Source organism: Thunnus thynnus, chromosome 14 (assembly GCF_963924715.1).
Source record: "Thunnus thynnus chromosome 14, fThuThy2.1, whole genome shotgun sequence".
Classification (NCBI taxonomy): Eukaryota; Metazoa; Chordata; class Actinopteri; order Scombriformes; family Scombridae; genus Thunnus; species Thunnus thynnus.
Genome location: NC_089530.1, coordinates 21,962,834 through 21,975,991, shown reverse-complemented (window position 1 = coordinate 21,975,991; position 13,158 = coordinate 21,962,834). Strand labels below are relative to the sequence as shown.

The 13,158-nt window shown below is 41.1% G+C and overlaps 1 protein-coding gene across 7 annotated transcripts in view; it reads right to left on the bottom strand.

Annotated features, from left to right (window-relative positions):
- LOC137197263 (girdin-like) overlaps positions 1-13,158 on the bottom strand; it is a 76,483-nt gene that overhangs the window by 60,904 nt on the left and 2,421 nt on the right. For all 7 annotated transcript variants that reach the window (XR_010931375.1, XM_067610561.1, XM_067610556.1 and 4 more), the window contains exons 2-3: positions 13,016-13,116; positions 1,520-1,628 (exon numbers count right to left, since the gene is read on the bottom strand). Coding sequence is in view for 6 of the 7 variants with exons in the window: in XM_067610561.1 (XP_067466662.1) it covers positions 1,520-1,628; positions 13,016-13,116 (210 nt within the window). In the remaining variant the exon portion in view is untranslated. The remainder of the gene's footprint in view (positions 1-1,519; positions 1,629-13,015; positions 13,117-13,158) is intronic.

Sequence of the window (13,158 nt, the reverse complement as noted above, 5' to 3'; positions counted from 1 at the left end):
TAATGTCAAGATAACGCACAGTCTGAGCGATGAATTTGCCCAAACGCAAAGAAATTAGGACAACGGTGTTATGAAGCTCGGTAAGACCAGATTTAGCTATTTCCCCAGGATTCCCTGATTCTGTTAGACAGTTCAGGATATCAGGTCATGTTCAGCTTTAGTATATTGTATAGATATATTATGATTGTGTCCAAATCTGCAGTTATTGCTAGCAGCTATTGCTAGCCCCTCTCACATTTGATCTCTCACTTGAGAGAAATTGTGAGCACTGCTGAACAAAAGAAAAAGCACTAATTTGCACTCAGTCATACAGACAGAGAAGGATAATAGACTAGAATTACATAGACTATCTGGCACCAGGCTCAAATATGGGCTGCAAACCTTTGTCCAAGTTGTGTGACATGGGCAAATCAACAGCGTAGTGTGCTATATGCATGTACTGCAAAGGGAAATAATTGTGCTCACTACATCCTGGACTATCTCTGAAAGCGGCCTCGCCAATTGTATATCAATGCATGCATATCAATACCCCCCTTCCCATCTTTAACACCCCCACATTTCCTCCTCCATTTTTTTTCTACAGCCCGTTAGATTAATAGGAAACTCATCTAATGATTAAACGTGGTGAGAAAGCAAATTGACAAGTCTGAGGCCTGATTATCTGATAGCGTGCTACGCAATAAACACAACACTGCTGAACATGAGATAAGACTTGACTACATCTGACTCGGCATGCTTCTATCAAGTACACATCTCTCTGACCTAAAGTTTCCAAGTCTGTCTCATAGGCAAGAATGTAATGCTGTGAGCTGCATTGTGTGGTTTGGACACCGGAGACAAACTGAATATAAAATAAGGCTGATATGTCAGGCTCATTATCACAATTTGGAGGGAAAAATGCCCAAGAAGCTAATTTTGGAGGAAAAAAGAGAAAAGTAGAAGAAACAAAAAAAAAAAAGAAAAACAAATACTGATAAGAGTATGGGGGAGAGGCAGAACCACATCAGTGGCTGCATGTCTGCCACTGATCTCTGTGTTACACATTTTTGATGTCTCTGTATATTTACTGGATGCTCTCTGATATCTGGACTGGAGTCCTGGTCCCACATCACATGCAGTCAAACACATACACATCTGCAAATATATCTATGTTAATACTGTGAAGTCTTTATGTGGTATGTGTTAATGTGGAGTCACTTCTGTATGTTTGCAAGTGAAAACATTGCTATCTGATTGTATTTTTCCACTTCAACCTGAGGAGTTAAAGTGGAATGAAGACCACCTCAACTCAGGCACAGGAGAACAAGTACATCTTAACTTGGAGCTTAACCCAAACCACAAGTTATTCATTTGTTGACACAAGTTATTCACAAGTTACCCACAGTAGGGGCACTTTCTCCTACATACGAGAACTGCATAAAATCTTCATCTCAAAATGGACACCGTTGGATAATCTCAACTTTTGCAGCAAGAAGGGGAACAAGATATCTGACTTTGCAGCTTGTTAAGGAAATCTTACCTGGTAGTAGGCTTTAATCTGCCTGATGAGAATTGAAAGGTTCTGTATGCGCAGTGTGGGATCATTGTTCACTTTCTTATTGGTCCTCTGCACCGTGGCCTTGGGATTTCTGTAGAAAAATAAACATGATAGCGTTATTCAATTACAGTACAAATAATAAACCATACCATGAAAACTCTGACACTGTTGTTCACCAAAAATATAAATCACAAAGAACTATTTTACAACGTGAAATCAGGAAGATGAAGACCAGTAAAATGTATGTGCCTGTTTTAGTTTGACACCATGTTGCTCTGTTAGCAGCACAGTGACAATGGACCCTTGTTTGAGTAGGGTCAGTGCCATAACCATGTTAAAGAAGCCACAGTCACATTAGCAGACAGAGCACATTAAAAAGGCTGCCCCCATAAATCTGATGGCACCAGTGTTTCAGACACAGTGTTTTGTCCAGCCTTCAAATCAGATTCTTTGGTGAGTTAAATCCTATCTTTGTGAGGCATTTAAATCCTTAAATCCACACACTAGATTGTCACAGATGTGTATTTCTACGAGAGACCTACTGTATAGATAAAGGGGGGATTGAGGATTGAGGGGACTGAGCAGGATTCATGTTTGATATGACACTGATTTCATTAGTAAAGTTAGAGGAATTATCATTCATCAGAGCTCCAACACACAGTGGTGGATTTCAGTAATTCTGTGACCTTTAACCGTGTTCCCCATTTCCTCCCATCTGTCTGAATCAAAGAGAAGAGGTGTCTTCTTAGCGCTTGCAGAATGGAGAGGCTGTGTGTTTATCTGAGCGAGAGTCGCCCAAGGGACTTTAAAAAGGAGCATGCATGACGACTGATGTTATCACGGGTGTCAACATGTTTTAGTGAGCCTCAGACATTCCACAAACTCACTCTATCTCCTCACCGCTGTTATCTCAACCAATTCTTACTACAATTTGCATATCTATAGAAATTACCTTTAGAATACCGAACCGCATTTGATCTCAAACCTCTTTTCAAACCATATTTACTGACAAGATAATTGTTGTTACTGCCCGATACAAAAAACAAGAGTTTTCTGACAATTTCTGTCTCTTTGGAGTGCTTGACATGTCAACTATCTGTCAGTCACATGGTCAGTAGTAGGCAGCCATCCATGTGTTTATTACCTAATTGCTTTCTCATGTTTAAACTGTGGTGAAGTTAACATATTATGACCTCTTAACTCCTTCCTTTGACAGCATGAGTAGTATTCATTGAAAGTAGAGCTGCAACAATTTGTCAATGAATTGATCATCAGAAAAAAATATTTTGATAACTGAATAATTTTTAAACCAAAAATGCTAAATTTTTGCTGGTTGTAACTTCTTGAATGTGAGGATTTGATGTCATACATGACAGTAAATTGAATATGTTTTGGTTTTGGACTGTTGAGGACGTCACCATGAACTCTAAGAAATTATAACTGGCATTTTTCACCATTTTCTGACATTTTATAGACCAAACATCAATCCATTGTGAAAATAATCATTAGTTGCAGCCCTAATTAAAAGCTTGTTGAATGTCATTTTTTGTAAATTTGACAAGCTAAAGGTTAATGAGCTAAAGACATGTTGCATTAACGTGATATCATCTGACCCCCAAAGGGAAATTCCTATTTCACAGACTCCCTACTTCACAGATCCGAGGTGTTGACAAAACAGCAACACTAGAGCTGATGTGGATTCCCCATATAGCAGAGGGGCCATTTGCTGTCATAATTTGCAGGTTTCAAATATTTGTAAAATGCAGTGGGTTTTTGCCATTCACACTTCTTCCAAACCGACATAACTCCTTGTTGACTCTTATATAACATGGTTATTCTAGACTGGATCTTGATGGCAGCTCCACAGTAAAAAATAACACTCTTGATGAACAATGCATAAATAATTTTTATAGAATGGAAACTGTCTTTTATACATGCTATGGTAAATTTATTTGTAAAAACAATTCGTAATGTATTTCAGACCTTACCATACATCAACCCCAAGGAAAAATAATAAAAATCCTCCCAGCCTCCCAAAAAACATTATCCCTGCAATTAATTTATGATACATTTGCCATGGGACTGTCTAGGAAAACAACACTAATCATGTGGTTGAGACTCCAGTCTTACATCAACACTGTTAGAGCAGCTCTATTTTTCACAATATGTACTTAAGACTTCAAAGCATGTACATCCCATGACCTATATATGGGGGTCAACATCCACTTAGTATGGGGGAGGAGAGTCCTGGCTGCTTGTGAATATATGCATGCTTGTAGTGTGCAGCACATGTTTAGTCATGCATGTGTGTGCATGTTTGCATCTGTGCTCTCGTGCTTCAGAATTGCACTGCCATGTCTGTAATAAAGGTTAATCCTGAAATACCACAAACACAGTGTATAATAAAGATTTTCTTATGTGTATTATTTGCCTTGCTGTGTTTGAGAGGGGAGGTTGAAAGTGAAGGATTCTTTGACTTCCTCAAGGACATTCAGCTTGGTGGATGCTTGCAGTCACAGGGGTGGGGGGTGGCATCTTCCTCATCACTATACCATGCTGCTGCTGTGTTTCTATTAAGGCCAATTATACCTACAACAGTTCCACAAAAACTATTAGAACCCAACTATGAATTTACTCTTAACTTATGTGTTGATGACAAAAAAAACCCCAAAAAAACAGTTCTGCCAAGCATCTCCTGGAAAGGTGTTTTTATCTTAACATATGCTAATTATAGTGTGTATTTTTGCTATAGCACCCTAAATACAACTTTTAATAAAAGGCACAATACTTGTTATGTCACACAGAGAAGAAGGGCAGAATTTCTGGTTCCAAATGAAAAAGCCTTGTCTTTCAAGTCAAATGGCTGCAGTGTGGATGTGTTAATTAGTCTTCTGATCAGCCTCCGCCCTGATACACACACACACACACACACTCATGCTAATCAGAAGGACACAGGGTTCTTTTTAATACTGGTCTAAATGAACAGTCATGTGACCTCCCCATCTCCCCCCGCCACACACACATGCAGCCCTTTCAAGGTCCATAGTAGGGGGTCTATTTAACCCCTTAATTAAAAAGCACAGTGGAGGCTGTAATCCTGTCAGGGCGAGGAGGGTGATGCGGCAAATGAGTTGTGAGAGAGAAAGAGACTGAAAAAGACAGATAGACAGCAGGGAAAGGGTTTCCCATTCACACATTCCTTCACCACCAGTGAGGCAGCCAAGAACATGGCGGCCACAGCAACAAGACCATAGCAACGGCACACAATCCACCCCTCGTTTCTTTGGCTCCCTCTCTGATGCCACACATAAGCACGCGACAGCTCGACCACCCCCTCCCTTCCCCCTTGGGGATCAGCAAGTGAATAAATACAAGGACTTAGAACCCTAATGGGGGTCAAATATCCCAGATATTACCTCCCTCCGTGTTCCTGCTGATACAGTAAACCTGAGACTTTAAATAGACAAATAGATTAGGGATAGACAGCCAGAAGGCCAGCTGAACAGCCAGCAAGACAGACAACTAGTCAGCAAGTCAGCCAGACGGCCAATCAATAAGCCGGACTATCGGTGCTGTCGATAGGCAGAGAGTAGAGCCTGGGGACACTGGGCTTTCTCCTCTCATCTCCTGGCTTTGATTGGCTGGGTAGGTTAGGGAGTAGTGTTAACCTATATATGACAGGCTACATTACAGTCAGCATGGGCAGCCAGGCACATGCCATACACACACACACAGAAAGCAGTGTAAATGCACACACACAAAGAAAAAAATGCAGGCTACATTTGGCCACGTGTTTGGGATAGAGCCTATGAGCTGTACAGTCCAAACATAGCACGGGAGTGTGTGTTTGTGTCTAATGTGTATTTGAGAGGGACACACACACACACACACACACACACACACACACACACACACACACACACTGGGATAGCCAACAGCAAAGAGGAATCTGGGGGATGAGCTGATTAGCAGCCATGCTAAGGATAACAGTTCAGTTCAGGATAATTCATTGGGTATGTTTCTGTAATGCCCACATCCACTCATAACACACTGGAACATGCAATCAAGATTGACAAAATGTCAAAATTTTAACCATTGTGTCCACAATACAGCATCAAACTCCTTTACCCAGATCAAAGTAATAAACCATTAACTTGCCTTGTAGAAACACAACTTACCCAATAATGAATAAAATTGACATTTTTTTGTTTGGGAAGTTTCCTACTGACTTGTAGGCTGTGTGGAAGCTGACAAGCCAATAGGAAATAATACTGGGAAAATGTACTCATATATGTAATAGATCTATGGGATATTTATGTTGGATTTCACAATAGAAACATATTACTCTGTGAAAAACAGTGAATACATGTCAGTAGTATGTATCACATAGTTCAAGGGTAATCTGGCTCTGTAAATCAAATCATGCTTACTCCAAGTAGAACCTCATTGCAAGCAAGATAACCGTGTTTAAGTGTTTACACGACAGTAGCAATAATTGGAATTTTCCCTTAATCTTGTTATAATCAAAATACTGGAGTTCATGTAAACACACTGACCGCCTTTCCAAGTGGAAGCTTTTAAGTATAATAAGCACAAACAAGCAAACTAACCACTACTTTTACAAATGCAGTTCACCTCAAACTAGTAACAACTGCATTAAGTTGGTAAAATTCATATTCTCAACCAATCTTAGCATATAATATACAAATATACCATGTAAGTATCAGTATCAGTTTGTACTGCTAAGATATTTGAAAATAACTGCATCCTTTTCTCTCATCCCAGACCCTTTTCCCATGGGAACTGTAGTATACAAACAGACCAGTGAGGATCTGACTATTTGTATGTGGTTCTCAGCACCCCATTTCCTTGTCTTGGATTTTCATGGACTCATTTCTCTCTCGTCTTTGTCTTTCTGTTTCCACTGGGCCTCTTCCCATTCCTCTCCTCTGCCATTGTATCCATAGGTACTGCAGCTAAACTCACTGCTGCCAAGCTGGATGCCATTAGATGTATTACTTTTTACTGGACAAGCACTTAAGACCATAAAGCACTGAAACAAAATTCAATGGCTCAAAAAAAAAGGCAAAATGTCATGTATTATAATGGCTCTCAAAGTAAATCCTGGATGGTCTACAATTCCTTCAATATGTCAACATATTCATGCCATAAACTCTGCTCTGAGTTTCTCCTCTTCACAGAAATACTGTACTTGGTCACTGATTAATTCTGCTTTGCTGTTAATTCTCGATGTTAAGCTGCTATTAATGAAACTCAATACTTCCTGCAGATGTTTCACAGCAAAGGTCTTCCAGGGAACAGAAGGGATTCTGCCCCCTGAGCCGCTGAAGGGCCTGTAACATGAAACGAACCAAGGAAGTGTTGAGTTTGCATTAAACAGCAAATGAGCACAGCAGCAAATTAACACAGGAAAAAGGAACAGATGAGACAAAAGTCAAATATAACGCAGGGGAAATGGGAAACTGAAAATAAACATCTGTCTCTAACAATATATCAGTCTCAAATAAAGACCCAGTTCTCTCTTTAGTTGAGGTAAATAATATTTAAGAATTTACAGTATTCATCTCCATTTGACATACCCTTACATAAATGGTACAAGTATCATTACATCCGAAAACACAATGTTCAGTTGTTGTGGGCAGTGCGTACACAAATGAAATGCAGCACAATTGACCAGTTAAATAGTATCTATGCTATCTGCTGACACAAGCTGGCGCAGCCCAGAAATTCCAACTAATCTCAAGAATCCATTACCTTAAATGTCGACCACTGTATAAATCACTGGTATTAAAGATCGATTTTGCTGTGAAACGAATGGCAAACCTGTGTCTAAAGTACTAAAATGGTCCCTGTGGGGTTTAAAGTGTCCTTGGTTCTGGGGTCTTGTGTGCCTCACATTAACACAGGCTTGTTAAAGTTTTGTCCTCTCAAGGTCACAGCTGCTGTTTCCTGTCTAACTTGATACACACCCCAGACAGAATCAGAGAGGATGGCATGACACAAAGATGATTATGAGAGTGGCCAGATTTATGTCCGATTCTACACTTTGATGCAGAGGGCTGTGGACACCACAATCAGGCAGTAGCAGTGGGGGAACTGAACAGACTGACAATCCCAGCAGCAGATCTGCCTGCTTCTTTTCTCTAGTCCAGCTGGAATCTCAACTATGTCTGCTGTAACTAGCCCAGGAGAACGCCAACAAAGGCTTCAACGTGCTGCTCAAAGAAAACAGAGAAGAGAAAGGGGAGGTAGGGCAGGAGAGGTGAGGCATGGACAGAGCAGGAGACACAGAAGTGAAGGAGAGAGAGAGAAAAACCAGCAGGAGGGACGGGAGAAAGATGGAAAGAGCAAGAGGTAACAGTAGGTGTTGAGACATGATTAAATAAGAGGGATGACAGACTGAAAAGAACTGAGAAGTATAGAACAAATGAGGGATGACACAAAAACCAGGTGAGAAAAGAGAAGTAGGCTTAGGGTGTCAGATGAATAAGACAAAGAAGGAGGAGAGCAAAGGACCGTTTAATTTAAAATGGCATTTTAAAATATTTTCTGAACTCCATATACTAAGATCATTTGTGTCTTATACTTGATTAGGTCAAACAGGACCCATTAACATGAATTTTGTTCCTCAAGGATGCTGCATGCAAATAGGTCTTAATTAGGGCTGCAACTAATGATTTTCATTATTGATTAATCTGGCAATTATTTTCGACTAATCGATAAGTTATTTTGTCTTTAACATGTCAGAAAATAGTGAAAACTGCCTGTTATAATTTCCCAGAGTCCAAGTTGACGTCTTCATATGCATTGTTTTATTCAACCAACAGTCCAAAACTCAAAGATATTCAGTTTATTATCATGTTTGACAAAGAAAAGCATTGAATAATCACATATGAGAAGCTGAAACCAGCTTAATGTTTGTCAATTTCATGCATAATAAAATTACTAAAACAATAATTCAATTATCAAAATAGTTTTTTGATCAATCATTGCAGCTCTAGTCTTAATTTTTCTAATTTTTACATTGCTGCCTCCGTTTCTGTTATAACTTAAGCCTCACAAACAGCCAAGAGTCCTCATTCAAAAACAGCAGAGAAAGATGGATGTCATGTTGAGATAAACAACCGGGGAAGAGCTGACTCATATGTCTCTTTGCATGCAGCCTTTCCTAGATTCTGTCTGTAACAATAAAATGTTGCCAGATGGTTGTCTAACCTCAAAATATTCTACTAGAGCAACAAAGCCATAAAAAAGCATAGCATATACATAATGTAGCCACCATATGTTAGCATAACTATTACCAGATAATCAAGTGATGCATCTGACAGTCTACAGTAGAATAAGTAAGAATAAGTAATCTTCAACAGAAGACCACATGAGTCCACACAGATGTCATTCATTGTTGCCCCCTCTCCAAACTAAAACTCTTCTACAAAGCTCATTGGTCAAGTTCTGAGTGTGTTTGTGTATGCATGAGGTGTCGAAAAGCTAATGCTGTTATGAAAGGAAGTGATGACAGGCGTAGTGAGGACTATATTCTGCGTATGTGAGCCTGCACATTGGATTTACTGTAATGCGGCCTTGAGAGAAAATAGGGCTGTGCAGGGTTTCAAATCTGCATTCAGCATTAATAGATCCATATTCAGTGACTCATAGGTTTACTATGATAGACAACCACTGGCAAGGAAGAACTATGCAGATAAAAATGCTGGAAGGAGATGGCTGCCTTCACGTTATTTATACTCTCATCCCCATGAGTGCAGCCATTCAGACAGATTTACAGGACAGACATGCATGGATCTGTCTGAATATTCAAGCCAAAAGAAATATCAACCTGAGGAACATGCCGAACAGCATTCTTTTCATAATCCACACCTTTTACCTCTCTACGCACAAAAAAAAAGAAAAAAAATCATTTATTCGACTAACTTTCAGGGTTAAAGTTGGGTCACACAATTATGCAATGCAAGACGTTCTTAAAAAAGACGACATAACCCGCTGCACCAGTCAACACAACAAATGTGTGACTGATTTGCAAGACTGATCAACTATGACACATTAAATCTCCTTTTTTTATTGCTGCAAGTGTCTATCTCAATCACATAACTTCGTCCCAACAGCCGGTAGAGGACAGACAGACTGGTTGACCAAAAAGGCCGATGAGCCAGCACGGGTCTACAAAATTGGCAGGAAAGCAGGGAATTCAACTGGACAGTTGTCACTCTGGCAAAAATTTAATTGGCTCCCACTTGCTGAGCGGGAAAACTAATTGGTTTGACAGCACTGAGGAGGCAATCTAATTGGCTAGGTAATGTCAGTCACAAGAGGGCAGTGGGGGGAGGGGACATGGTGCCATCTGGGTGTCAGCAAACCGTTAGATAATCCCGAGGTCCCTCTACACTTCTCTCCCATGCTGTCCCAATGACAACTGCTGCCAACCTGTCTGCCATGTCTCTTGCTTAGCGCGAGACAGACACTCACAAAGCAACACTACAGATTATACAACAGCTGAAATCGCCAGTTAAAATGCTGAAAGCACAGGTTTCATAGAAATACGTGAGTAAGTAAGTAGTCACGAGACAATAAGAGTAAAATATTTTAACGTTTATTAATGTGTTTGTATCTTTAAAGTTTTAGCATCCATCATGGGAGGTAAGTGTGTTTCTTGGCTGCCAAAAACATTTTCTGTGTTATCAACAGTGTAGTAAACTCCAGCGGGGGGTTTTTTTGTGTGTGTAAACAGCAGCTACTAGCTGGAGGCGAGCACCAGCGGAGCCCTTTTTAGCATGACTGGATCAATCGCAAGCAGCGCAATGCCAGCTAACACTCACTATATTTAAAGCTGTCAGAACAGAGGGGGTGAGGAGGAAACAAAATGTGTAAGCGAGAGTGTGTGTGTGTGTGTTGGAATGAATGCAATCCCTGTTAATTATCGCCTGCAGTTTTTCAAAGAAGTCTGGAAACTCACCTGTGGTTTCTAAAGTTACTTTTAATGAGAGAAAAAGACAAACAGAAAGATGGAGACAGGGAAGGAGGGGTTACAAAAACACCCAAGCAATCATTCCAGTCAACATAAATGTGAACAAACCATCATGTACCGTGTTTCAACGACATTTCTCTCTTAACACTGAATTATCGCATGTTAAGTAAAAAAAACACTGCACATGAATAGGACGAGGAAAAAAAAGATATGTCTTTGATGAGTGCCATCAACCTAAAAACGCCCTGCAGCTGCTGCAAAGTTTAGACCCATGAGCTGTAAATATGCACTTTTGCTTGTGATACAGCCTATTTCAGTTCACTGAGTCTACTGGAGGTGACCACATAATGCTAGTAAAGTGGGAGAGGCAGACAAAGAGCAGACTCACCAACACAACATCTGATCATTACTGTAGGCCTTCTGTGTGGGAGGGTGACTGGTCAAGACGACTACCAACAGCTGCCGGACTCCAAAACCAAATGCAGGCGCTCACACTCACACGCAAAAAAACACCCACAGATACATACTCCCACACAGACACAGAAGTCCTGAATGTAAGGGCGCACACACACACATACACACACACACATACATACATAAACACAGGGAGCTGGCTGTGACTGGCAATCCCCGACATCCTGTCAGGCGATCACTAAGCCAGTCACAGTTCATTTCAGCTCAACGCTGGCTGTTCTCTACAGCAGCACTCAACCAACCACAGAAAATTCCCGTCCAGCTCATTCTATTTATTTGCAGACAGAAATCCTACTGAGGACCTGACATACATCTCAGAGGAGCTGTGGCGTTGTCATGTGGTTCGGGAAACCAGGGCTTGAACTTGAATTTGGCGTGACACCCTCTTGCTCTTTCCTTTTCCTGTCATGTTAAAAGGTTTTTACCATTTTGGTGAATTCTTTGCTGTCTCACTCACTCCTCCAACCCTCCCCCCATATATCCTTCCGGTTGCTCTCCATTATACAATGTCCCATATGGGAAATTACTCTAAAAATACTGCTGAATAGTTCACCATTTTGAAGAGGCTGGATGTGGAGGAGGAAAGATGCCCTGATCTGACTGAACTTGTGATGGACTCCCTAAACACCTTTCTGTTCTGAAGGATACCTGTTAGCGTGTAGACGGAGCCTGGAGGAGGAGAAGTAGGTGGGACAACAAACAAGGGAAAGAGAGGTGAAAACTGAAGGTAGGCGGTTTAGCAGAGTGATACAGCTGAGCAGCAGGAGGTCGAGGACAGTGGAAGAGGACAGGAAAAACGAGACACCATCCAGAGACAGGAAATAGCCAGTTTGGTTTAATCAGCTCCTCGTGCTACACAGCTACAGCTTATCCCTTCTAAAAACAATTCACACTGGATGCTAAAGAAAACTGTACAGATATAAATACAGAGAGAGACTTGTGCAAAAGACCAACTTCGCCTTAAGCATACAATCCTACTAATCTGACCTACGGATACAAGAGATACTGAAGCGAGGTGATACGATAAGTTGTCCAATGAAACTGCAACACAATATAATCTCTTAGTAAGAGGAAATCAGTTCCACCGGGAGCAGGCTCAGTTGACCAATCCTTCGACAGGCAAGCACGAGGAGTAAATGCTGACAGTGTGGAGTTTGGCATTAACGGAAAAATATGAAAAACTGGCCTGCATGCGGGAAGTAGCAGTCTGGAGCACAGACAAAGGAATGGAAAGCTGTCCTGTATCATGCTACATATACACACACATTAGGAGGTGACAGAGTAGACAGAATTGACAACTAATACAACAGCATACTCCAGCATCCTCCCCTTTCTCTCCATCAAGAGATCTGCCAAAACATCTAATTAAAAACAGACAAACGTGTGTCCGTGCTGGCCTGCTACATTAGCTGCTGTATTCTGCAATGCTACTACCTGCGTTTCTCCAGGCTTAAGGCTTCTATTTCTAGTTTAATCTACAGCACAGCAGGAAACGTGAGCTCTGCAGCTTCCAGGGGCGGGGTGTCTTCCAGTCCTCTGCAGATGACAGTGTAGGGTGACTGAAAAAATACAGAGCTACTGGAGGTTTTGGAGCTGCTTGCTGCCCTCCTTGTACCCTGGATGCTTGCAGATAACCAGCGCAGCTCCAAGGGATCCTAACAATAACTGTCTGCAAAGACTTCTGACTGTCTGACCCATTATTACCCCCAATACAAGATCCCATTGTGTGTAGCCTACATTCACTTCAGCAGACAATTTCAAGTGCTGGACAGAGGTTCAGGTTCTTGAAGGATTGCTTAATTTGCTCATGAGTGGATGACCCCTTTAAAAGCCCCAGGGTGGGTATCATTTGCGAGCCCTCCTCCACACCACTAGTCCCAGTACATTGAGCAAACAGATTGCACATGTATCCATTTAAGTGTTGAAAGTGGCACCATGGCTGCCACTGCAGAAGATAGATGGATTGCTCTGGAAAATTTCTCAATCTGTGTCAAGTTACTTACATCTCAAGCATGATCTCGTTCAGGTAAATCCCATCCACTAATTCAATATATTCCGATAATGTGGTGCCATCGGTCACAGTCGGCTGCCCGACTGTCTTTACCTGGAAATAAATGGGACAATGCAAATAGGTGTTAAGATAATC